The sequence below is a fragment of the Lethenteron reissneri genome, chromosome 20 (genome assembly GCF_015708825.2).
Source record: "Lethenteron reissneri isolate LAM-NWPU_2019-01 chromosome 20, ASM1570882v1, whole genome shotgun sequence".
In the NCBI taxonomy this organism is placed as follows: Eukaryota; Metazoa; Chordata; class Hyperoartia; order Petromyzontiformes; family Petromyzontidae; genus Lethenteron; species Lethenteron reissneri.
The window spans coordinates 12,962,030-12,988,672 of record NC_083798.1 but is presented as its reverse complement, the minus strand read 5'-3'; the positions used below and the strand labels follow the sequence as shown (position 1 = coordinate 12,988,672).

The following is a 26,643-nucleotide window of genomic DNA, read 5'->3' as shown; positions in this document are numbered from 1 at the left end:
AAGCCATTGGTTACTGGAGCTTTATTTAACTAAAGAAAATCACACAACAGGACCAGTGACCTCGCTGATACAGCAGCAAAGGGACTGTTCACTACAAATTGCACAACTGCACATGGGTATATTGCTACAGCAGCTATTAGTTAATAAGCGAACAAGAGTTAGATAAGGGCTTCAATTCAATTACATAGAGCGTGTCCACTTAAGATGCAAAGCAAACGGTAAGAAGGTAGCTTTGCCACGAATGTAAAAAATTAAATAATTTCCATCTCTCTTTCAATACCAACATACTTGAGAGCATCTGCTTGGCTGTACCTGTGCACAGGAGAAGAGGGTTTGACAGTTAACAGCTATACTCATAGGTGTAGGCCCTTTCTCACCAATGCCAAGATCTCTCCCAAGGCATAAAATGGAAAGTTCCAAAACCAACAGGCAATGCCTACATTACTGACATGGCTACACAGGTGCAATGTTTGGAGTTTCATTTTAGACAGACATGCTTAAATGAAAAGTGGGGTAAAAAGGGCTTTTGTAACGGCACTTGATGCAAATTTCCCAACTGCAACAAATACTTGTATGGTCCTAGTGAAATAAAATGTTGCCAATTATATATTTCCCAGTGTTAATAGCACATGTTTTAGTCAGGCACACCCAGTGCTGCCAGGTCGGTGATTTGCACCAATGCAACATAGAAGCATCAGCTGTGTTTTCCAAAACGGTGGCCTAAGTGTTTTAAGATACACATACCAAGCATTTAGCCCTGTCCCAATGGTGTACCTGTAATCGAAGAACAGCTCTTCCCCAGTCTGTATGGCTCGTTTGGCAAAAATACCAATCCTGTGGTCCCCATTCACCATCATCACTGAATGAAAGACAATCACCGTTAGTGACTGCAAGTGGGGCTGTTATTTTTTGTTTACAAATGCTTGTTATATTGCTGAAAAAAGTTGTGGATATTTGCAAGTGATTACCTTTGGCATAGCAGTTAGGGCTGACAGAGTGGTTGGCAAACCGGATTTTGTTTCCCTTACGAGTGGCATCGACCACAAAGTCTGAAAAATAAAGTTTACATTCGTCAGGAAGGTTAGATCTGAGGTGTACTACTGTATCTGGCAGATAATCACCACTGGTGCAGAATTTCAAGTAATGTAAAAGGTAATATTATTTTTTACCAACGTGACTTTACCGAAAAAAACCTAAGAGTATGAATCCCTTCAGTCATGAAAGCTTCAAATCTAGAATTAATGTAAAAGAATCAATGCTTGACCTTATACAATGGTTCCTAACCTTTTTACAAGACTGAACCGTCAAACATTGTCCACCACCATGCACCAATATTTTTCTCAAACCGACTAAGCACTAATTTTTTTTTTTTCAAGAGCTGTGAAAAAAACTGGTAAACACGTGGTGAATGAACATACCGTTGTTGAGGTTGAAAAGAAAGCTACACATGTACTTATCGTACACCTTTCCTCGACGGTCTGCTTCATCTTGTGAGATTATCTGTTGGCATAAACAATTAACTTCAGCGGAAATCAAACTTCATCCATTCTCGTGATATTAAAAGGCAGTTTAAGATGCATTTAGAAATTGGGCGTATGGCTGAGCAAAGCTCCCCCCTACCTCCCCACAATATTCAGAGATGAACTCGTTCTTCTGCACGGGAACCTTGATGAAGATGCCCCATCCAGCGACGTCGGATGGTGCCAGGAGCAAGTGCTGCAAGACCAACCCCAACAGAGAAAGGCACAAGCTGGTGTACTTAGCCTTCAATAATGCTGTGGTGTGCAAAGGGTGGTGTGTGAGCGCTGCAAAACCAATTTGGGCTTTCACCTAGACCTTTTTAAATTATAATTTAAGAATATGTAACATTGATAAACTATACCATGTACAAAGAACATTGTGGGGAAAAACCCCAAAAATTTAGGCTGTGGTAAAACTCTAGCTTCATAAACGGTGTAACAAGTAAATCCATTACTGTACTTCACATGCTGCCCCACCTTCACCTTACGCACCGACCAGTGTGGGTCATAACTCGCACATCGAGGTGAGACTTGCCCTGCAGTGCATTGACAAAGGGGCTGTACACGTTCTGAACGAATAAAGAGGTAAAACAAGGGCACGAGCCGTTCCTCACTTTCTTGAGGCCACGCTGGATGCAGCAGTTCTTGCAGGACACATTGCGGTTGTCCCAGTGGTCTGCGGCACCGCATGTCTGGCACAGGTCTGGGTCGCACTCGCGCACCGCTAGGTAGCAAGGGCACTGCTTGGTGTTGCACTGCGCCTTGCAGCGGCATCCAGGGAACCGGTTCTGACCTGCATGGGCACAAGTAAAACGGTCTACTCGATTAGCCAGGGCATTGGTAGGTAAATAGTGGCCCATTTAAAACAAAACCGTGAATGATGCAAAACATGTAAAAATAAGGTGATAAAATCAGTGTACTGTTTATATATATATATAAGGGGGTGGGGGGGGGGCAGGTAAAGGCAAAAAATGTAGCCTTGGATTTTAATTGAGACTTAAAATCACCACTCCTTCCTCTTGAGTCACTTTGGCAGCAAGCGACTGTATGGGTGAGGAGCAGCTAATAATTTAAACTAACACGTGAAAAGGTGTTTTATTTATTTAAAATGGACTTCAATACATCATTCAAATAAAATCGAAATTGATTCAATCAAGCAATGTGTAAAAAGTGAACATATTACACTTCCACTTGTATACTGGAGGTCAGTAAAATTAACTAATTTGCCTCTCCTAAGATGTAATTAAGCAATTTTTAATGACGGTAAAATTACAGCAAAATTACCCACAATGCACACTTATATAAAAGCAGTGAAAACTCAGTAGGATAAACAGCTCTTTAATGTTTTTTTCTGGATTAATAGAGATTGCCTTTATTACAAGAGATTAAAAAAGATGCTCGTGAAACCCAAGCTTTGGAGTCATCTGTGTGCGTGGGTGAGCGTATGTGTGAGAGTCAGTTTAACTCACACTCAGAGCTGCACTGGCAGAACTTCTCGCAGAAGTTCTGAGCGTTGACGCAGGGACAGGAGCTGTCACACACCTGGCCCGGGTGGTCGCATGGCTGGTAGTTGTACACGTGATTGGATGACGAATCTGCAGTGAACAAGTGGAAGAAAATAATATGCCTTCATGTGTTTAAAGTATTGGGAGATGAACCGCATTTATAAGTCACAAAAAAATTGCGTAGCTTATTTTTTTTTGCCATTTGTCAATTCACCGCTGGATGAAGACCTCCCCCCATGCCAGTAATGGGGTTGGTTTTGACTATTTTTCACCAAGTTGGTTATTGTGGGTTTGTGGATCAGAGGCCCAGATAGTTAAAACATCACTCACCACTGTGGCAAGGAAATTAATTTGGGCCACCAAATTCAGAGCAGTGCGCTAACCACGAGTAGATGAATGTGTTAAATGCAATATATTTTTTGGCAGTTAGCATTGAGTGTCCAGAAATTAGACACCAAATAAAACATTTAAAACTGTTTTTGTTTAAACATGAAACGTACATTAATGTTTTGTTCATATGCCACTTTACAAGCCCTTGAGTGTTTACCTTTCTTTAGCTGTATTTTCCTGCAGTGAGCAGCCCATAGCCTGTAAAAACAGGGAGAGCAGGAGTGTAAACAACAGATGGCCAGTTGAGTTAAATTAAATGTAGAATTGCCATTTATTATATTGTGTTGCATCATTGGCATGGCCACTGTCCCATCACCTGTGCTTTCTCTTCTTCTTTCTAGGGGGTGTGTTGGCATCATCAGTAGGCACTCGAGGCATAACTGATGATTCTTTAACAGCAAACTCGTATACCTGAGGGCAGCAAATTCAACACGCGTCGAAAATTCCTTTTCGCTCCAGTCACCTTGCACAACTCATTCTTACCAGAAAACGGACAGGAAAAGCCATCTGATGGATTGCCTGAATAGTAATTGCAAAATACGGAACACCATCCCGCACCTGTCGACAAGATTTGGTCTCAATGAGGCGGGCGATAGCGCAGAAGTTGTTGAAGAAAGTCCCGTGCAAAACCCGGAATAGGGATTCTTCGGCTCCAGTCCACTCCACGGGATCAGCGCCGTCCGTCGAGTGTGACGGCTTGAGCCTCACGGGTGTCTCACATCGCGAACTGGTCTCCTCTGTGGCTGCTCCGTGCAGGATTAAAAACAATAAGCAGGGGTCATGCATTAGACAAATGCGAAAAATTCTGTTCATCATGAAACTACATGTAATCATGAAACTACATGTAGAGGATATATTCAGTGCCTATGACCAAATCACCCCGAATGTACCCAACCTCAGAAGCTAAGCATGGTTAATGGTTAAGCCGAGGAAATGCTTGAATGGGGGACCACCTTGGATAAAACAGGTTTTGTAGGCTGCTGCGGGGCATCTTGTCAGCAGAGGGCAGTGCAGTAAAATCCACTCCTATACAATGCTCCAACGCATATGCTTCACTGCCTCCAACTGTGCTACCAGTGGTCGAGTACTATCAAATAATCCCGACCCACAGCGTGGGGAGGCCTCATTCAGCAGTGGATTGACAAAAAGCTGTACATGGTATCTAATAAGTCTAACAACTGATATATAAATGTTGATTTAAAGCTTTCGTGACTGCAGGAATTCATATTCCTGGTTCTTTCGGTAAAGTCACATGGAAGGGAAACAATACCATAATACAAATATAAAACAATCAAATTCTCACCACGTTTCGACTGCAACACAAGCAATCATCATCATTCTACGTGACTTAACTGATATATACACACACGTATCTGTGGCCCATCAATATACATGCCAACAGAGTAAGGGAGACAACCCACCCGATGAGCTCGCAGTGTCCTCCTTCTTGTCCTCCTCCTCTCCATCGTGATCACTGTCCGTGTCCTTTGTCTCGGCCATGCTGCTGCCAGCAGCAGCCGGCGTCGCAGGGTTCATCTCCAGGACGGCAGCTGTGAGCGGCGTTTCTAGGTTGGTCTCGGAAGCCAGCACAACCGGCGTCCCGGGGTTCGTGTCTGTGGCGATGGTCGCAGGAGTGCTGGGATTGGTTTCCGTGGCCATAGTTGTCGGGGTGCCGGGCCGGCTGGGCTGGCCACCGCTACTTTCGCTGCCGCCCTCCCGGTCACTATCACCGCCGCCGCCATTCCCGCCACCGGGGGCCATGTTGGTGGGCGTGCCCGGTCGGCTGCCACTGCCCCCACTGCTGCCCGTTTCTCCAGCTACGCTCGTGGCAGAGATGGTGGTCGGGGTGCCAGGCCGGCTGGTCGTGCCGCCCCCATTGGGCTGCCGTCCCCGCCGCCGCCCCGGCTGCCTCTTGGGTGGTGTCTTGATTCGGTCAGCGGTGAGAGAATCTGCAAACTCTTTGGCGCCATTCTAAGTTTTCAGTGAAGAGAAATGAAATTAGGGAAAGCTGGACCAGAGCAAAAAGAACATAAGTGAAAAGTACTGTGTATTACAGTAGTGCACAGCCTCTTAGTTAAGATCACCATGGAGGCATAGCTACAATAAGCTTTATGGAATGTAAGTGACCCCATATTCCTTGAGCATCTTTTCAGCAAAATAAAATAATTGTTTTTTTATCATCATAAATACATCACTTCATCAAAGATAAGTGGCAAAGTAACAAAAGCCATACCCTGCCTTGCAGGCATGTTACTTTGGTGTGCGAATTACCAGGTGCATGAAACACTCCACCCCACAGGGCTCCGTCTCCATTCGGACCTCAGGGTTCTTGCGCTTGTACGTGTTCGGGGTGGCATGAAAGGCTGGAAAACAAATGACATGGAATTAAAACTTTGACTGCAGGAATTCATATTCTTGGTTCTCTCGGTAAAGTCACATAGAAAAAATAAAAGTAAATAAAATAAAATTTTAATTAAAACTATGACGTTTCCATCACAACACAAGCGATCGTCATCAGGAGGAACAAAGGGGGAAGGCCCCAGAAGGCAAGCTGCTTTTAAAGGTTTAAAAATGGCATGGCACAAGCGTCCTGGTAACAGAACGCAGTGGGCGGGGTATATGTGCCTTGGGGTCAGAAACCACCAAGGTGAAGCACAGAAGTTGACAGGAAAGGGACGAAAGCCTACAAGGAGAAAACATCACAACCAGTTATGACTTAAAGTGGTTGATGACGTCCTTCCATTGATTGCCGAGTTTGTACCCATCATCTCGGTTGAAATTGTCTCTGTCTGTATAGATGGATGGCTTCATGAACAAATTTTGTTGATAGCCAGTGGGCTTGCAAAGTACCATCGACTTGGAGAAATCAATTTCGTATGAGCCAACCGCATTAAAATAATGGATCAGCCATGGAAAAAGTTTAAAATCTGCCTTATGCTCACGAATACCGTCCGAGACATGTCGCTTAGTTTCCCCAATGTAACTGCTGCCGCAGACACAGCTTAGTTTGTAGACGCCGGGATATTGCATGTCAGGGATCTTTGTTCTTCACAGATGGGATCAGATCACGAATTTTATGCACTGTGTTAAATTTGTGATCTGATCCCATCTATGAAGGACAAGATTCCTGACATGCAATATACACACAACTGCAAAAACGTAAGTTGATAAAACCAAGCGCATAGGTCCGTTGGTGTAGTCACAGTACTCACGATGCAGGAAGCAGTCGTACTTAAAGCAGCGGCGACAGAAGAGTGTGTGGAAGGAGTGCAGGCTCTGCTCACGCTGCACAGAGCGTGCGTTGGGCCCATCAATGTTCGGTGTGCACTCAGGTGGCAGCGTGCCAGGGTCCTGCAACTCTGTCAGCTCACGGTACCTACACGCCAAAGATTGTAGGTCAGTGGGGTTTTCTACACTTCTCGTGCGTGTGGCGCTTTCAGTGAAGTAGCCTGGAAGACTTTAATAATAATTACAGAAATGACAGTGTGAAATTTGTTTTCATAGATTTAAAAAAGGATGGCTATTGTTGCATATATTTTTTGCGGTTGTTGTTGTATAGCATACCTCGGGTGCATGAGGTACAACCCAAAAAAAACTGCAGAGAGAATGGATGGCTGTGTGCATTTAAAACATTTATATTTGAGAATTAAAATATTTTAAAAGGTCCATGTTCAATAGCAATGACCCCATTTTAACTTGCTGTAAATCAGCTGCTACATGTTCCCCATTTCCTTTTGTCAAGATTATTAATCCAACTAAATTGGCACTTACTTTTCTTTCAGCTCATCAGGTGACCCTTTATCGGGAAACATGTTGGAAATTGCTTCAAAGATTTTGTCGTTCGGGAATTTTTTGGATTTCAGTCCTTCTGAACCTGAAACAAAAAATGTTACATTTAAACAAAGATTCCAGAATGGTCAGAGCCCAAAAACACTTGCACTGAGGATGTAGATGTCTGGAAGGCAATGAGATTGTCATATTTGTTAGGGAATTAAGAACGAAACCATGGTCGAGCACACGAAACATGTCCAATACCATCGGCGCTCTCAAAAATGCATGTTACCTCCTGCCACTTCCTCCGTTTCCATTCTTTCATCTTCATTTTCGTCATCATCCTCATCAGGATACTGCAGAAGGGCCTTCACCAGCTCCACAAAGATCTCGTCATTTATGAAGCCACACTCTGTATTGGGTCCATTCAATCAAGAGGGAAAGACAGATAATGACGATTGCATCTAGAATCTCAAATATGAGGGGCATACCAAGTTACATAATGAAAACAATGACACTGTCGATGACATCGACACACAGGTAGAGGTCGTTGAAAAAACTCACTGCACAATGTCATGCAAGGTTATGTTGGTTACAATTGTTTAACTGCAGTTTGAATAGAAAACCATTTCTGTAATGTTATCGTTGTTGTTTTGACATAGCTGCATTCTACACGTTGAAAACCTCAATAACATTTACTAATTTCCAAATGCAGGCGTCATTTGAGGAAGCCCCCTGTTATGCACTGCAGAAAAACCTGAACCCTTCTAAGTATATGTACTTGTTTGCTCATGTGTGGAGAATTGTGGTATTGGGGAGTAGTAGCATCACGGTTCATGCACTGCACTATGAGCACAGCAACTTGTGTTTAATTTCCAACCAAAAATAACATGAGTGGCGAGTGATATCAAAACTGGTCCCGGGCCTCCCCTTAGTCTCCTCAGCCTTACACGATTAACTGGTGGTGTCAATGTTTAGCACTGGAAAGACATAGGGGACCGCAGGTGGAGCTGCCATATGACCCCCTCGTGAGCCAAACCGGTTTTCATAGGCACTCACTATCAAGCAGCACTTGCCAACAGTCTGTTACAGCTATGCAGGGGATCTGCCTCTGTGTTATTGTGGTACCAGCAACTGCGATTCAATTCTGACCACACATAATGGTGTTGAATTTAATTCGAGTTTGTATATTTCACCTCTGTCGCCATGCACTTTGCCATCGTAGTTCTTGATAAGCTCCTCGATGAAGGCCCCGTCCTGCTCCAGTACCTCGTCTCCCATATAAGGGATATTGTGCAGAACCGTCTCATCCTCCACCTGCGCACAATGGACACGTTCACCTCTTTAGAAACACCAACACCCTGTACTGCCGCTTGCTCAAAGACCGTTGTTAGCCAACAATGGCTTTCACAAGGTCTCCTTTAATCCACGAGCTATGTGAACACGGAGAGTCACTAAATGTTTCCACAGAACATCTCTGCAAAGAAAACTGCTCAACTGCAGTGGTACCTCAATATGTATTGAATGTGAACAGCTGTATAAGTGATACATTATTTAAAACCTTCATGGAAGAACCGTTAAATAATCATAAAAAGGGTACTTTTCCCAAAGGGCCTGCATTGTGACTCGGCATCACAGGCAAATGTCTACACTGCTGGATAAGCGAGGGCCTACCCATGCCAGTCATGGGGATATGATCATACTTTTGCGACACTGATCAGTGCGAGTTAAACTCAGAGAGCATATACGTGACAGCACCGACTTACACTACAGAAATGTAATTTTTCGCACTACCCTCTGCTGCCCACCACGTAGCCTTGTAGCCCTATGCGAACATGTGCATTCTAGTCACTCATCAAAGTGCTTTACAGGCTTAGCTTCTGAGATCTGACAAGATCAGGTACATTTATTGGTGATTTGTTCCGAGGCAACAAGGCATACTTCAGTAATGTATGGTGAACTCACCATGAAGTTTTGTTGAAGCGGAGACCATGTGTACATGACTGGGATAGACGCCACAGCATTCAGGGTCCTCAAAGGGATGGTTTGGCTGGAAAATCCACCCACAATGCAGTCCGCCGCACACTGCACACAAAAACATGGAGCATATTCAAACGTAAAAGAAACTACTTTTAGAGCGACGAAAGCACTGCTCCATCAATCACTTGGCAGCACAAAACTGAGCAAAATTAAAAATGCAAAAAACAAAGCAACATAATTCAACATAATTGCAAAAATTAATCAAGTGACAATGTCATGGAAAAGTTTAGATGGAACCCTCTGACAACAGTTACTACAGAGTCCACAACAATAAAAACAAAATTGCAAATAAAAAAAATGAAAGCGAAGGTGGGAACACACTTTTCTCGAGACGGAGGCGGGCATGGCAGGGGTCATGACCTGGATGGGCTGAACCCGACGCTGCTTCCATTCCTCGTTTAGCACGTCCGTGCGATCCTTGATCTTGTGGCGGTTTGCTAAAAAAGCGCTCTGCAAAATAAATTACATCAACACGTTACATAGCCGAGGCCTTCGATGACAACACTCTCAACTCTATACAGAAGTATCTAGGTCAGGCATTATCGAGCAAGAAGCGAGGACAAAATTGCAAAAATCGTCAATGCGTAAATATCCCCAGTGAGGCACTTGTTGAGCTGCAGCAGAGAACTACCTTAACCTCGTCAGCACGGCGGAAGCGTTTCAGTTGCCGCAGACGCATGTACTCAGACTTGACGCGCTTGCGCCAGTCCACAGATTTGGGTCCCTTCCTCGATCCGCCGCCACCGCCTGCCGCCATGGTCCACTCTCCGATGGCAATTCAATCTCCTCACCACACCACCTGGACAGACAGATGTAGTTAGTACAATATATCTGCCACTTTATAGAAAATAAAAAAAAATATATAAATGGTTATAAATACTGACATTGTCCTTTTATGTAATCGTGTAACTATTTTAATTGATTACATGTTTTCCAAGGATTATTCTTTCTTTTAAAATTACCCATCCGGCTCAACAAATCGTTGACGTAACCAAACTGCAGGCACCACCACCGGAGAAACTGGAATACATGAGACGACACGTGTCGTCATGCAAAATAAAATGAGGGCAGTGGTCAGTTCAAAATATAGTTCCACCGTTGCTGCAAACTCTAAGTTTGAAGTGTGGTTGACATGAGCCCTGGTGCAAAGAAGGAAATTGGGTTCCCCCGTCCAATTTCCTTCCTCTTCGAAGCCCATCGCCTGGTCCCCAGTGAAGTTGCTTGCACTGACTACACAATATACAGCTACACCGTACACCACAATATCCAGGAAAACACATTATCACAGTACTAATTTCATAGAAACCACATATAAACAATACGTTCAACTTCATTATCATGATTTCCATGGGCCATGATGCAGAGAATGAAATGGTCCCCTGTCCAATTCCACCCATCTTTGTACCTCGGTGCCTGTGCCTCAGTGCAGTTGCGCTGCCTCTTCATAGCTACGGCGCCTCTTCATAGCTACGGCACTAGCAACGAGGCCGAATTAATGAATTCCCGTGTGCGGAGATTGTGGAGTGCAGCGAATGCACAGGTCATGGTGACCCCATATTATTTTCGTATAATGCTGGAACCGCACACACACCGCGAGGCACTCAACTTCCAAGTATTCAGTGTGAAGCCAAATTAATGCCCGCAGTGACTCTAGTCTCTCTACCTCACATCCCCAGGCAATCACAATTGCATTCATATCATTACAATCTGTACCCTTTTTCGTCCTGTTAAATTTACCCATCAATGCTCATGACGATATACGTACTAACTATTTAGCAATACGGTATCTGCATTATTCTTCTGACAGTTTATTTAGCAAAATTAGCTGCAGGAAATGTTATATTGTTAGGTGGGGGGGGGGGGGTTGAATCCCGCACGATGGCTTAGTCCATCTTGAGTTCTTTGACGTAGTATTAACGTTTGTGCCGACTTCGTTCACAACATCCACTAATTTAAACAGACTCGAGGGGCAAAAATCAAACCTATCGTTCCTTGCAGCGCGGGTTCACTGATGAGGACGCTCACCACTAGACTAACTAGGCACTCGTTAACCTCACTGGTAATGCTGTTTTAAACAAGCCAAACCCGTTACTACTTAGCCATAAACGATAAAGTCCCACTACTGCGAGCGGCGTTCGATTTCCGGACACGGATAACATCAGTGGGCTCGTGATCGGGTCTTGGTCGCCGATCTTCACCAGACCACACACGGGCCCGAGTGAGGCTAAGCAGCTTCCAAAAACGATAACAGGATCGTCTTACGTGTAACTATACATTTGCGTCGAACCGGGGCCAAAGTCTCCACGTGGAGGTTCTTGCCTCTAACATTTGTTAATTCGCCAATTTTGATTCAAGCAAGTCTAACTCTGCTGATGAGACGGTGTATACCGAAACCGGTCCAAGATTTATGGCACGTACTGAAATTATCACTGAACTTACGAGGAGCGTGGGGCCCTTGGGATGTGTATTAAAACAATTGTGTGCAGCTATATCAAGGAGAGCTGTCTCCGTTTCTATTCTACATTACACAATGATACATTTAAATACTTTTTTTTCAATCTAATCATTTACGGTATAAATGAATGTGTATATGGCCGAATATATAGTATTGGTGACGAGCATGTTGTATAGTATAACACTTGCTATTAATGGCATTGTTCGTGTGATATTTCCAAAGTTAACGTTCATGTCAGGTAGTCACGTAGGTAGAAAAAAAAATACCGAAAGAACCACAGAGTATGGATTCCTGCAGTCACGAAAGCTTCAAATCAAGATTGATGTCAATTCTCTTCATTTTGCGATCAATCGTGTTATGGTATTTACGTTAATGTCGATTGAGTTATTATTAGTGTTGAAATATGACGATAAACGTGTTAATGTTATAGCGGTTAATGGTATAATTGCTCTTAATGCATTACATGAATGTTAATTGCATGGCTTTAACACTGTATTGTTGATCAACTTGTTATACGTGATTAGTGTTGTTAAACGGTAGTTAGCGTATTTTTCAATCGTATTTAGCTTAAGATACCATAATGCATGTTGTGCACTTTTGTTCAAATTATATCGCTCATTGTTAAATAACAATAATGCTGTAGGAGTTGATACGTTAGAAGTGTTTTTATATTTAGTTTTCATCAACAGGCATGGTCAACTCTGCAAGGCCTAGCGCTTATTCGCGTTATTCATCGTTGCGTCTTCAGCATCGACCTGTGCTCAACTTCGCTTGCTCGACAAAGAACCTCGCGCTTTCCACTCGTGTTCAGTATTCGTGTATCATCATCATCGTCGTCGTCAGTGGCAGCAGGAGCCATGCGGACGAGCGAGCCCCCCGCGCTTGCCTGTGGCCACCCGCCGTGCCCTCGAGGCCTCGAGGCGGCGAGGCTACAAGGCCGCAACTGAAGCCTCCGCGCACACCACGGGGGGGGCGGCGGGGAAGGCCTCCCGTGCAAATCGCCGCTGCCTCGTCCTCCTTACCATCGACGGCTCCAATCACAGCGGCAAATGCTCGATCACACTGTAATTGCCGCCGCCGCTGCTATAAAGTGGACGAACATGATGGAGAAGAAGACGACATTTTTCGAATTGAAGCGAAAAGAAAAAAAACCTCCCGAGACAAAAAGCCACCACCAGCCACCAATCCGCGGCATGGGCGCCGCACGAGCCAGCGGACCAATCACGACGCGACTCACTTAGCTCCAGCAAGGACGACAGCCATTGGCTAGGCACTCACGAGTCCCCGTCCCTTTCCCCCTCCCTCGAGCCCCGCCTCCTTTGCGAAAAGGCCCCGCCTCCCTCTTACATCCATAATAGAGTTTTTTGGATTATATTCTTAGGTTTTTTCGGTAAAGTCACGTAGGTAAAAAATTAAAATTAAATTAATAAAAGTAAAATAAAAAATATGTTACTTTTGTTAAGTAATTTTTTTTACCTACGTGACTTTACCGAAAAAACCTAAGAATATGAATCCTTGCAGTCACGAAAGCTTCAAATCTAGAATTAAGTTTTTCCCCTCTTCCATGCCCGAGCCCTTCTTAGTTCTCATGCTCCTCCCCCCTCCTTCCTACAGGCCCCTCCCCTCTGTCCTACAGGCCCCTCCCCTCTGTCCTACAGGCCCCTCCCCCTGGACCCAGTTTCCGGAGCACGTCGCGGTGTGGGCATCACGTGGGCGCGACTAACCCACGTGTCGCATCGGGGGGAATTGCGGTGACATTGGCTCCAGGGTTGGTTGGTCACAGGCTTGAACTTTCTTATAGTTTCCATTGTGTGTGTGGTGGGGGGGTATTTATCTAATAGATTCAGGGATTTAATCTCCCGATCTTTTTTTGTTAAACCCGAGTTGCCTCCGAAACGTCGTGATTTATTATTACCTACGTGACTTTACCGAAAAAAAACCTAAGAGTATGAATCCTTGCAGTCACGAAAGCTTCAAATCTAGAATTAAGACTTGGAATAATAGGCACGCGCCTAGGTCGCTACATCGGTAGAGAGAGAGAGATGTTGTACTTGTTGTGGTGTGCCAGGTTCGGATATATATCATCCTATCGATGTGCCAGACAGACCCGGCTGGTATTAGACCTGAATAGATTGTAAATACTGTACAGTCGTAATTCAGATACCAAAAGCATCGTAAACGCCGGAATCTCTTGACCACACTAACTTCGATTCGTAACTTAATGTGAATCAACGCCCATAACTCTAAATTCAGACGCACAAGCGCACGTAAAATTAACTGATTCGGTGATACGGTACTGCGTAAAAATTTGGTTCTTCATGTGGAAAAAAACACCAGTTACAATCTTGATTTGAAGCTTTCGTGACTGCAGGAATCCATACTGTTTGAGTATGGACACCAGTTACAGTAAAGTGTTGTCAAACATACAAGGTGTTTAAAATGATGGACCCGATTTGAAATCACTATATCTCTGCAACCACGAACCGCCCATGAATGAAACTCTTACCACTTGAAAGGGCGGGGCATAGAGTTTCAAATGATTACCGCTAAATGCCTCTCCCAGCGCACAACCAGCCCCTAGCCTCAGTCATTCGCAAGACACACTGCCTCAACGTTGGATAGGTCGCACGGGACCCCAAGACTTGGCGCTACACTCTTGGCCCCCAAGATCCACAGACATCCACCACACCCTGCGACTTTTTCTTGTGGGGAGACGTCAAAGACCGTGTTTTTGTGCCGCCATGAGCGACTAATCTGGATTACCCCAAAAACAGAATCACGGCAGCGGTGACTTCACCCTTTTTTGGCCCCTCTCTCCCGATACTTTCCATTCATTGGCTACCACATTCTGATGAGCCCCCCCCCTCTCCTCCCCCCTCAACTCGCTTTTAAGGGATTACATCTTGAATCATTGCCTCACTTGATGCAGCTAATCTGGCTGTGACTGTCCCACCTGATGACGGAGACTTGTGTTGCCTCCGAAACGTCGTGATCTTTATTTTATTTTATTATTTTATTAATTTTGATGTTTTACCTACGTGACTTTACCGAAAACACCTAAGAATATGGAAGAAGACACTTTGAGAAACGTTTAGGACGAATTCAACTATCGTCTCGCTGTTGTCCATACAGCAGGTGGACGGCACATAGACCATTTATAAAATGGTTAGTAAAACTTGCTAACTCATTAAACCGTTTGTAACTTTTTGTGTAATTGTAACATGTTGCCATTGTGAAATATACTGCTTTGAAATTGGGTCCATCTTTTTCAAACACCCTGTACTACAGTACTTCTGTAATTCGTTTGCAGTGGACAGCTAATGAAGGTTGCCCAAATACCTCGACGTCTCATGGAATTCGGAGATTATCTGATGAAATAAAAATGCTCGAAGCCAATCGGAACCAGCCTGGATTCGTATAAAGTTGGTTACGCGGATCTCGGATGCGTACTAGACTGACGAATTTTGGAAACTTTGATTCGCAACTTCATTACAAATCAGTCTTTATCATAATAATTCATGGTCAATCTGCTGCTGGATGAACGCCTCCGAAGTCGCCGCCACCCCTTCACACGATCTTGCGATGCAACAATAAAAATCCACTCAGCACCTACACACCGTAGATTTAATGGAATGCGGTTTACATGAATTATATATTGTCCAATAATCTGTTGGCAGATTAACGTGGAATTCGATGCGACAGTATTTTGAAGTATAAGAAAGTACCTTTAAAAGGTATCCCAATAACGATGAGGAAGGGAAATAGACGAAGATTAGATCCGTGTTATATAAGTATGTTGAACTTCTTTCGCACCGTACAGTAGCCAACCATGCTCATCAGAGACTCAAAAATCTATTTGAAAGAAATGAGTTTTCAATCTACAAAGAGAGGAACTAAAATAATTTTGCTTTCGGGAAACCCTGAAGCAACCGTTCAGGTTATTTGAAAGTGATGCAGGGAAGGGAGATGGGTGGTGCAGTGGTTCACGAACTTCACTCTGAACCAGGTTCCCTGAGTCCAATTGGTAGCCCGAATTACGGATAATATCAGTGGTACATCATATTTAAACCGTCCTTGGCCACCACATCCCTCCACCAACCTACACTGACCAGGGTGTTGGAAGTATGGTCAAGCAACCCCCATCCGAGGGGGGGAGCTTCGTGCAGAAGTGGATCGACGAATGATTGTATTATAATCATGCCATTGTGGAGTTGATGTGCCTACTATTAATTCTATACCCAATTGTGGTTAAGTCATGGTCTACGGTGGCTTAAAAGCGACCGTTATGCACATTTGAACTTCTCGTACAAATATTGGCATGGTAAGTAACAAAAGGATCATATCCCAGTCAAACAAAATAAAGAGTATTGTCTCCAGCAAATGTGGGATGGATTTTTGCATACGTATAGATACTCCTATTGAATATGGTCAATTATTTAGATTGTACATAACGTTTGTTATGCTAATATTTAGCTTGCAGTTTCTCCGACCAGTTCTCAAATCATGTAGTTTATTTCAATTCGTAGTTACAATGACTTATAGTCATCAGCAAATCTGAGATAGCTACTAATTTCCGGTCCGTATTTACGTATTAATTTCTGCATCAATTGTCATTTCAGTCAAATTAATTGTCATAATCTGAGGTTGGGCATAATAGTAATTGATATGTATTAATTTGTGTTTCCCAGGTCCTAAAAACCTTAGCTTAAACCGGCTTTATAATGTAGTTTGTTGGCCTTGATATTTTCCTTTATTCTGTTCCCATTGACATTTGTGAACAAATTGTGTGTGATAAGAAGTCAATGGGCGTGTAATTCAAGTCAGTCCTATCACCCTATCCAGCAGTGGAAAGGTCTTCACCAATGGGTTTGATAGTAAAATGATACTGCCACGTTCCATCAAATAAACGTTCTTCTGGAGGACATTTAGCAGAACCTTTAAGTTAATGTACCATACGTTACATAATAAATAACAGGTGCCAGATTGTTTTAACTTAAAACACACTTGGTAAGCAGAAATATAAAATAAATTCGTTTGGGGGATAGACAAGTCAACAACCGTAAAAACAAGTTCTACGAAAATAAGCTACTGTGAGTCAACAAGACTATGATGCCAAGTTAACGGCTGCACACAAGAGACTTGCACATAACAAGTTTGCACGTAGCACATGAAGCCCAGTGGTAGTGTGACGCCGCCAATGTTTTTGGCTCTGAGACAATAGTGACTGACTGGGTGGAGTGGTGGCGCAGTGGTTGGGTCACTGCGTTTGACACGGAGATTCGGAGAATTTGGTCGGCGAGGTTGATCATTCACTTCGCGGAGGGAGCGGGCTCGAACTCAGAATCAATTGCCATATTGTCCTCTGACTGAATTAAATTCCCAGCCAAGGCGAACAACACCAGTGGCCAGTGATATCTTGAACCGATTCTGCCCACTCCCACGCTTCACTTCACCAACTCACGCTGACCAGCGTGGTGAAGTATGGTCAAAGAACAGCCGCAACCAACACGGCGTGGGAAGGCCTTCATCCAGCAGTGGATTGACAAAGGACTGTGAATCTATCCTCGAGCGTCTCTGAAGAGAACAGAGTCTCAGCCGACGATAAACAATCCACATCATTCCATTGGCATGCGCGCGTGTGGCCCACGTACAGGAGAGACAATGAAATGACTCAGTCAATTAGGTGACTGACCAACTCCCTTTGCTCCCCCCCACCACCACCTCCCCACGACCTCCTCCCCACCACCACCACCTCCCCCACACCACCTCCTCCCCACCACCACCACCTCCTCCCACCACCACTCTCCCACACCACCACCTCCTCCCCACCACCACCTCCTCCCCCTACCACCTCCTCCCCACCACCACCACCTCCCCCACACCACCACCACCTCCCCACCACCACCTCCTCCCCACCACCACCTCCTCCCCACACCTCACCACCACCACCACCTCCCCACACCACCACCTCCTCCCCACCACACCACCTCCTCCCCACACCACTCCCACCACCTCCTCCCCACCACCACCACCTCCTCCCCACCACCACCTCCTCCCCCACCACCTCCTCCCACCACCACACCTCCCCCCACCACCTCCTCCCCACCACCACCACCTCCCCCCCACCACCTCCTCCCCTCCACCACCTCCCCCCCACCACCTCCTCCTCCCCACCACCACCACCTCCCCACCACCTCCTCCCCACCACCACCTTCCCCACCACCTCCTCCCCACCACCACCTCCTCCCCACCACCTCCCCCCCACCACCTCCTCCCCACCACCTGCCCCCACCACCTCCTCCTCCCCACCACCACCACCTCCTCCCCCCCACCACCACCACCTCCCCCCCCACCACCTCCTCCTCCCCACCACCTCCTCCCCACCACCACCACCTCCCCCCATCACCTCCCCCCACCACCTCCTCCTCCCCACCACCTCCTCCCCCCCCCCCCACCACCTCCTCCCCCCACCACCTCCTCCCCACCACCACCACCTCCCCCCACCACCTCCTCCTCCCCACCACCACCACCTCCCCCCCCCACCACCTCCTCCTCCCCACCACCTCCCCACCACCACCACCTCCCCCCCACCACCTCCTCCTCCCCACCACCACCACCTCACCACAACCACCTCCCCACCACCTCCTCCCCACCACCACCTCCCTACCATCACCACCTCCCCACCACCACCTCCTCCCCACCACCACCTCCTCCTCCCCACCACCACCACCTCCCCCCCACCACATCTTCCACCCACCACCTCCCCACCACCTCCTCCCCACCACCACCTCCCTACCATCACCACCTCCCCACCACCACCTCCTCCCCACCACCACCACCTCCTCCTCCCCACCACCACCACCTCCCCCCCACCACATCTTCCACCCACCACCTCCCCACCACCACCTCCTCCCCACCACCACCTCCTCCTCCCCACCACCACCACCTCCCCCCCACCACATCTTCCACCCACCACCTCCCCACCACCTCCTTCTCCCCACCACCACCTCCTCCTCCTTCCTACTCACTCCAAATCCTCCCCCCGGTCTCCACGGCAGAGTGGTTGCGCCCGCGGAAGCCGGATGGTCCTAGGGTGTGACTGCTCCCCCCCACCACCACCACCCACTACCACCCACCACCACCAAGCCTCCCATCACAGCGCACCCAGGCCACTCACATTGTTTAATGTTGCGTTGAAGACGGCGACACACAACAGCGTTGACAATAGAGAAGCGACATCACACACCGTCACTCGCATTGTTTGTCGTGGAGCACTGAAGACGTCAACACGCCGGCGTTGACAACAGTGAGTGTGACATCAAACCGCAGCACACACCGCACTCACATTGTGTTGTGTGGTACCGAAGACATCAACACACCAGGGTTGACAATAGTGGTGGCATCACACCCCACTGACATTGTGTAGTGCGGTACTGCAGACATCAACACACCAGGGTTGACAATAGTAGTGTCATCACACCCCACTCACATTGTGTAGTGTGGTACTGAAGACATCAACACACCAGGGTTGACAATAGTGGTATCATCACACCCCACTCAAATCGTGTAGTGTGGTACTGAAGACATCAACACACCAGGGTTGACAATAGTGGTGGCATCACACCCCACTCACATTGTGTGGCGTGGTACTGAAGACATCAACACACCAGGGTTGACAATAGTGGTGGCATCACACCCCACTCACATTGTGTAGTGTGGTACTGAAGACATCAACACACCAGGGTTGACAATAGTGGTGGCATCACACCCCACTCACATTGTGTAGTGTGGCACTGAAGACATCAACACACCAGGGTTGACAATAGTGGTGGCATCACACCCCACTCACATTGTGTCTTGTGGTACTGAAGACCTCAACACACCAGGGTTGACAATAGTGGTGGCATCACACCCCACTCACATTGTGTCTTGTGGTACTGAAAACCTCAACACACCAGGGTTGACAATAGTCGTGGCATCACACCCCACTCACATTGTGTAGTGTGGTACTGAAGACATCAACACACCAGGGTTGACAATAGCGGTGGCATCACACCCCACTCACATTGTGTGGTGTGGTACTGAAGACATCAACACACCAGGGTTGACAATAGTGGTGGCATCACCCCCCACTCACATTGTGTTGTGTGGTACTGAAGACCTCAACACACCAGGGTTGACAATAGTGGTGACATCACACCGCACACACATTGTGTAGTGTGGTACTGAAGACCTCAACACACCAGGGTTGACAATAGTCGTGGCATCACACCCCACTCACATTGTGTCTTGTGGTACTGAAGACATCAACACACCAGGGTTGGCAATAGTCGTGGCATCACACCCCACTCACATTGTGTGGTGTGGTACTGAAGACATCAACACACCAGGGTTGACAATAGTGGTGGCATCACACCCCACTCACATTGTGTAGTGTGGTACTGAAGACATCAACACACCAGGGTTGACAATAGTGGTGGCATCACCCCCCACTCACATTGTGTAGTGTGGTACTGAAGACCTCAACACACCAGGGTTGACAATAGTGGTGGCATCACACCCCACTCACATTGTGTGGTGTGGTACTGAAGACATCAACACACCAGGGTTGACAATAGTGGTGACATCACACCCCACTCACATTGTGTCTTGTGGTGCTGAAGACCTCAACACACCAGGGTTGGCAATAGTCGTGGCATCACACCCCACTCACATTGTGTAGTGTGGTACTGAAAACATCAACACACCAGGGTTGACAATAGTGGTGGCATCACACCCCACTCACATTGTGTCTTGTGGTACTGAAGACATCAACACACCAGGGTTGACAATAGTGGTGGCATCACACCCCACTCACATTGTGTCTTGTGGTACTGAAGACCTCAACACACCAGGGTTGACAATAGTGGTAGCATCACACCCCACTCACATTGTGTAGTGTGCTACTGAAGACATCAACACACCAGGGTTGGCAATAGTGGTGGCATCACCCCCCACTCACATTGTGTAGTGTGGTACTGAAGACCTCAACACACCAGGGTTGACAATAGTGGTGGCATCACACCTCACTCACATTGTGTGGTGTGGTACTGAAGACATCAACACACCAGGGTTGACAATAGTGGTGACATCACACCCCACTCACATTGTGTCTTGTGGTGCTGAAGACCTCAACACACCAGGGTTGGCAATAGTCGTGGCATCACACCCCACTCACATTGTGTAGTGTGGTACTGAAAACATCAACACACCAGGGTTGACAATAGTGGTGGCATCACACCCCACTCACATTGTGTCTTGTGGTACTGAAGACATCAACACACCAGGGTTGACAATAGTGGTGGCATCACACCCCACTCACATTGTGTCTTGTGGTACTGAAGACCTCAACACACCAGGGTTGACAATAGTGGTAGCATCACACCCCACTCACATTGTGTAGTGTGCTACTGAAGACATCAACACACCAGGGTTGGCAATAGTCGTGGCATCACACCCCACTCACATTATGTGGTGTGGTACTGAAGACATCAACACACCAGGGTTGACAATAGTGGTGGCATAACACCCCACTCACATTGTGTAGTGTGGTACTGAAGACCTCAACACACCAGGGTTGACAATAGTGGTGGCATCACACCCCACTCACATTGTGTCTTGTGGTACTGAAGACATCAACACACCAGGGTTGGCAATAGTCGTGGCATCACACCGCACTCACATTGTGTAGTGTGGTACCGAATACATCACACACCAGGGTTGACAATAGTGGTGGCATCACACCCCACTCACATTGTGTGGTGTGGTACTGAAGACATCAATACACCAGGGTTTACAATAGTGGTGGCATCACACCCCACTCACATTGTGTAGTGTGGTACTGAAGACATCAACACACCAGGGTTGACAATAGTGGTGACATCACACCCCACTCACATTGTGTGGTGTGGTACTGAAGACATCAACACTCCAGAGTTGACAATAGTGGTGGCATCACACCCCACTGACATTGTATAGTGTGGTACTGAAGACATCAACACACCAGGGTTGACAATAGTGGTGTCATCACACCCCACTCACATTGTGTAGTGTGGTACTGAAGACATCAACACACCAGGGTTGACAATAGTGGTGGCATCACACCCCACTCACATTGTGTAGTGTGCTACTGAAGACATCAACACACCAACGATGACAATAGTGGTGGCATCACACCCCACTGACATTGTGTAGTGTGGTACTGAAGACATCAACACACCAGGGTTGGCAATAGTCGTGGCATCACACCCCACTCACATTGTGTCACAGTGTATTGGCGGTGGCTAGGAGATGTTAACTACCTCGCCTGATATGCAGGAGGTCGTGGGTTCGATCCCTAACCTGACGCCTGCTGCTGTGTATTTGGAGTTTGTGTGTCTCTCTCATCATCATCATTACGGTGGCTATGAGATGTTAACTACCTCGCCTGGTATGCAGGAGGTCGTGGGTTCGATCCCTACCCTGACGCCTGCTGCTGTATTTGGAGTTTGCGTGTCTCTCACCTCGTGGTCGCGTGGATTTTTCCCTCCACATTTTAAAATACGCGTTCAGAGTATTTGGCTGCTATACATTTCCACGTGATAAGCCACTTCGTTGAGCTGTCATTTGTGGCCAGATCGCTTCTGAAAAGAAGCTAAATTGCTCAGTGGGCCTTCCCTGATTAAAAAATGTCTAGTTTCGTTTAATAGTTTGTAAGACAGCACACTGGCGCTGCCACTCTTTTAAGCACCTCAGTGTTGACAGTACACACTAGCAATGGACAGAGCACACCAGCAACAACATCAGTTACACCATACCCACCATTCACGTTACCTAACTGTGCAAGATTTGCCAGCATTCACCTACAACTATACAAGATACGGCCATCAGTACATGACACCCCAGGATCCACGTCGTCATACGCATAGCAATACCCCAACGCTTGCACCATACGCGAATATTCACAGCAGAAACAGCATTAACCTCGGACTGCAATTCACATCACAGATCCACAATTGTAACATTGTACACAAAACAAGAGCAATTGTACCACCACACACACACACACCGTTAATCACACCAGCAATCACAACACACAACATAAATCACATCTCACAACAGAAATCACACACCAGCAAATCGCATCACACACCAGAATTCAGATCACATGCAACATTAATTACATAACAACTCAGCAATTACATTGTAGTACAGTACTGTATTGTAAATCATACACCAGCAATCACATCACCCAGACCACAAATTACATCACGCACACACCAGCAATCACAATGTTACACCAGAGATCACATCACACACCCCAGAAATCACATAATACACAATCAATCTCATCACATACAAGAGAAATCACACCACACTGGCCAGCAAACAAATCCCACAACAGCAACGCTTTACGCATACCACCAATTACATTGGAATATTACACATAGTTCTGTAAAAGCCAACATTCAAATTGCACTCTCACGTGCTATGACATTTGCTCAGCTGATGTTGCCCCGTTGTTTTCTATTGCACGTTGTACACACACACACACACGTACATACACACACAGTACATATACCACGTGTGAAAGCCACAGGGACAGCTCGTGATTACAGCTCTTCCGACACAGGGATGATGCACCTGGTGACACCAGCACAGCGGTGATTCCAAGGTACGCAAGGTGAGTGAGTTTTACAATGCACGTGTACCATATGCAAGGATTTGACATGAATTGCTTATAAAGATTACGTGTTCACACAATGCACCTATCGAAATACGCACGTGGTTTGTTGGCTGTTTAAGGTATTGTATGTACATATTCAAGCTATTTTTCTCAATACACTGCTAGATCAAGGCCCTTTTTCATGCTGTGCGCGTTTGGGTGGGTTATTTATTTGAACGACCATATTTCACGAAATAATCATCGGCAAAATAGTTAAGCAGACAATATCTTCTTCGAATTTTTGTTTCTCTATATAGTAAATAAAAGTATATTTTACAAAACCCACCAGGCCCTACGTCCTTCTTAGGAGTGCATACGTTCATTAACATTGAACAAATGATGCTGTGTTTTTGTTATGACCACACTTCAGCACGCTAGTTAGTGTTGGGTTTGTAACGGTGGGGAGCAATAGACGTCGGAACATATAAGTACAGCACAACCTTCTTGGTTCTTTCGGTAATGTCACGTGACTTTACCGAAAGAACCAAGAAGATGAATCCCTGCAGTCACGAAAGCTTTAAATCGAAATTTATACAGCACAACCGTTAATGTACTTGCATGGGGCATGGGGCAGTACATTAACACAGCATTCAATCTAGAGCTTACACATTCACATCACATGTAGAGTGAATGCATGCAAATTGTGGCTGTAATAGGCTTGTGCTGGCCATATAATGCACATGATGATTCAATATGTGTGTAAAGTGTTTGCAATAGCATGTCTCTAAAAGCCTCGTGTGGGTTTGATAAATAATGCAGAGCACGCATAAATATCATGCAATGCATTGCCTCTATATATAGAGAGAATTTACATTTAAACACAGTGTTATTTGCATTGAGACCTATACAAGGATTTCATGCACGCCGAGTTGATTTATTTTTGCCGAAAGCTCCCCGTGGAGGGCTCACTTTTCACCATAGTATCATGTCCGCATATCAAAGGGAATTGATAATGTGATGTGTATACCTAAATATTACAATTTACAATGTGGATTCGTAATATAACATCTAAATGTGACAAAATCTCGAGATAAATAGTGGGCATTTTTATTTTATTTAGAAAGAAAGAGTCAGGCATTAGCAGATGATTAACAGTATTGTCTTGAGTCTGGACTTGAACGGAGGCAGGACGGAGGGCTGGGGGTAAGGGAATTCCAGATGATGGGGACAGCGGAGGAGAATGAGTGATATCCTTTTGTTCGATTAGTGATATCCCATTGTCCAGTGGGCTACGTGCGGTGTGAAAGAAGTTCAACATACATTGTGAGAATGTTAACTGGGCGCTTTGAAAGAATTCCTTGTTTGCTGGAGCTGAGCGTGCTTGAAATTGAGTAGAGTCCAATGAAAGGGGTATGAGAGGTAGGCGTGTAGGTGGAAGATGTGTACAATTCTGTATGTGTGCACGTGAGCAAACAGTATCTGTTTTTGTACTGTACTTAATTGTGTTGCATCCCTTTGGACTTGTTATTGTGGCCATTATGGCTTTTTAACAAATGGTATGCGTGATTATTCTTGCGTCTTATGTGTGTTCCCTGTAATGTAGCAACAGTGCCAGTGCATATTTACAACCATTCGTGCCCATGTGATTAAATTTATGTCCATCCGTAAAGCAACGCCCTGTGCAAGTTGTGTCGCTTCCGCCAGCAGTGTTGGCTTGTATCGTGCACATGTGTGCACCGTCATTCCTGTTAACTCCACCATTGTGCATTTACATCGTTTGTGTGTAATGAGTGTGGCTCTGCAACAACGTAGGAGCCCATACGACGGAGACAGTCACCCTGGCGTTTGCCCGTTGAATAATTAGGGTTAATTCTGCAGTGATGCAGTAATAGGTTTTTACCCTTTTATCTGGTACAAAAACTGACACCTTTATACAAGGGATCATGTTTGCAATAACCACAACACAAGCAGTCAAAATGCAAACAAAAAGAAACAACTCTGATAATGATATGCACTGTCCTTGAAGTTGATTGGTCCACACCCGAGACAGCTTTTCTTAGAGCCTAGTCTCACATGGTGTTGGACCAGATGACGCCAAAGTTGATTGGTCCACACCCGAGACAGCTTTTCCTAGAGCCTAGTCTCCATTGGTGCTGGACCAGATGACGCAAAAAGGCGTGTCAGTACTAAGTGGGCTGTTCCATGATTTCGGTTGTACCTTTGAGAGACTTTAAACATCATTAGCATTGGCATGAAGTAGATTTTTATTTGATCGTAGTTTTTCGGACTAATTCAGATTTACATAATTTGTCCACCTTCCTTGATAATGAAACATTTTACCGTGCGGTTGCCGAATAAGTTGAACTACCCCAGTATAACATTCATCGCTATGCCAGTAAGCAGTCAGTCAATGGTGTGACTTCTCTATATGCCTGGTCATTTCTGTGGGGAATTACAAAAGCACACCATCTGCCTCTAAGTGGACTTTAAACATCCCGATGACATCATTCTTGGGTATATGCCATTGTCTGTCAGCACCATAGTCTAAAATTAAAATATAGATTTCAATTTAAAAATAAAATACATCATATATAATAAAATTAAAACTGTTCCTACATAGCTACATTCTCCCTGGTTGCATCTATGTAAGATATATTGAATCTCAACACCGTGCCAATTGTGTATATTAAACGTTATTTTGCTTGGAGGATGCAAAAAATGCACTCAACAGCATGCGTCATGTTACTGAGATGTACAAAGCCCATTTAAAGCTAAATTAAGTCTTGACTCTCCTGGGGGATTCACAGGGATGATTTGTTTGCGTGTCTGAGATGTCATTGACCTGGAGTGAGGTTTTAGCCAGGGCACTGGGGTCAACACCCTTGGGTTTTGCCAAAAAGCACCATGGGATCCACACAATTTTGACTGAGTGGGAAGGACCCGCGTTTAAAGTCTCTTCTGAAAAGCAGCTCTTATTACAATGTCACCAACCACTAGTCCACATTATTGGCTGTTTTGTGCCAGAAGGAAGAGCACGCCTTACCACTGCTTCATACCGTAACACGATGGTCTAATTTGGTGGCTATGCGTCACATTTATATTGCACCCAGATGCTGATATGAAGGATAGGGTGGCATGTGTGATATCTGGAAGTATGTATTCAGTCGCCCCGCAATTTAGATATAATGGCAGTGTAATGTATAACTGTACAAAATAGGAAAAGGATGGACCACCATATGGAAAGATACAAGTGGCTACTGTTACATTGTGGTATTATAT

The 26,643-nt window shown here is 45.7% G+C and overlaps 2 protein-coding genes across 6 annotated transcripts in view; one reads left to right on the top strand and one right to left on the bottom strand.

Annotated features, from left to right (window-relative positions):
* Positions 1-6: 6 nt before the first annotated feature.
* On the bottom strand, positions 7-12,878 carry EZH2 (enhancer of zeste 2 polycomb repressive complex 2 subunit). Of its 5 annotated transcripts, none has more exons than XM_061554969.1 (20): positions 12,704-12,878; positions 9,858-10,025; positions 9,548-9,676; positions 9,152-9,271; positions 8,383-8,503; positions 7,479-7,598; positions 7,187-7,289; positions 6,628-6,791; positions 5,687-5,778; positions 4,837-5,386; positions 3,974-4,158; positions 3,732-3,826; positions 3,573-3,613; positions 2,990-3,115; positions 2,135-2,313; positions 1,621-1,716; positions 1,419-1,500; positions 969-1,049; positions 775-859; positions 7-312 (listed from the first exon to the last, which is right to left on the bottom strand). In XM_061554969.1, exons 2-20 carry the CDS (start codon positions 9,981-9,983, stop codon positions 252-254), a joined length of 2,556 nt encoding a protein of 851 aa, XP_061410953.1. In that variant the 5' UTR covers positions 9,984-10,025; positions 12,704-12,878; the 3' UTR covers positions 7-251. The 5 variants fall into 5 exon arrangements, with proteins under 5 accessions (XP_061410953.1, XP_061410955.1, XP_061410956.1 ...); XM_061554971.1 differs by having other exon boundaries at positions 3,573-3,592; XM_061554972.1 differs by having other exon boundaries at positions 9,587-9,676.
* Positions 12,879-18,789: 5,911 nt separating this feature from the next.
* The window catches only part of LOC133344793 (ras-related protein M-Ras-like), a 33,141-nt gene continuing 25,287 nt past the window's right edge, over positions 18,790-26,643 (top strand). The window contains exons 1-2 of the mRNA XM_061554968.1: positions 18,790-18,987; positions 23,272-23,382. The gene's annotated coding sequence lies outside the window, so the exon portion shown is untranslated. The remainder of the gene's footprint in view (positions 18,988-23,271; positions 23,383-26,643) is intronic.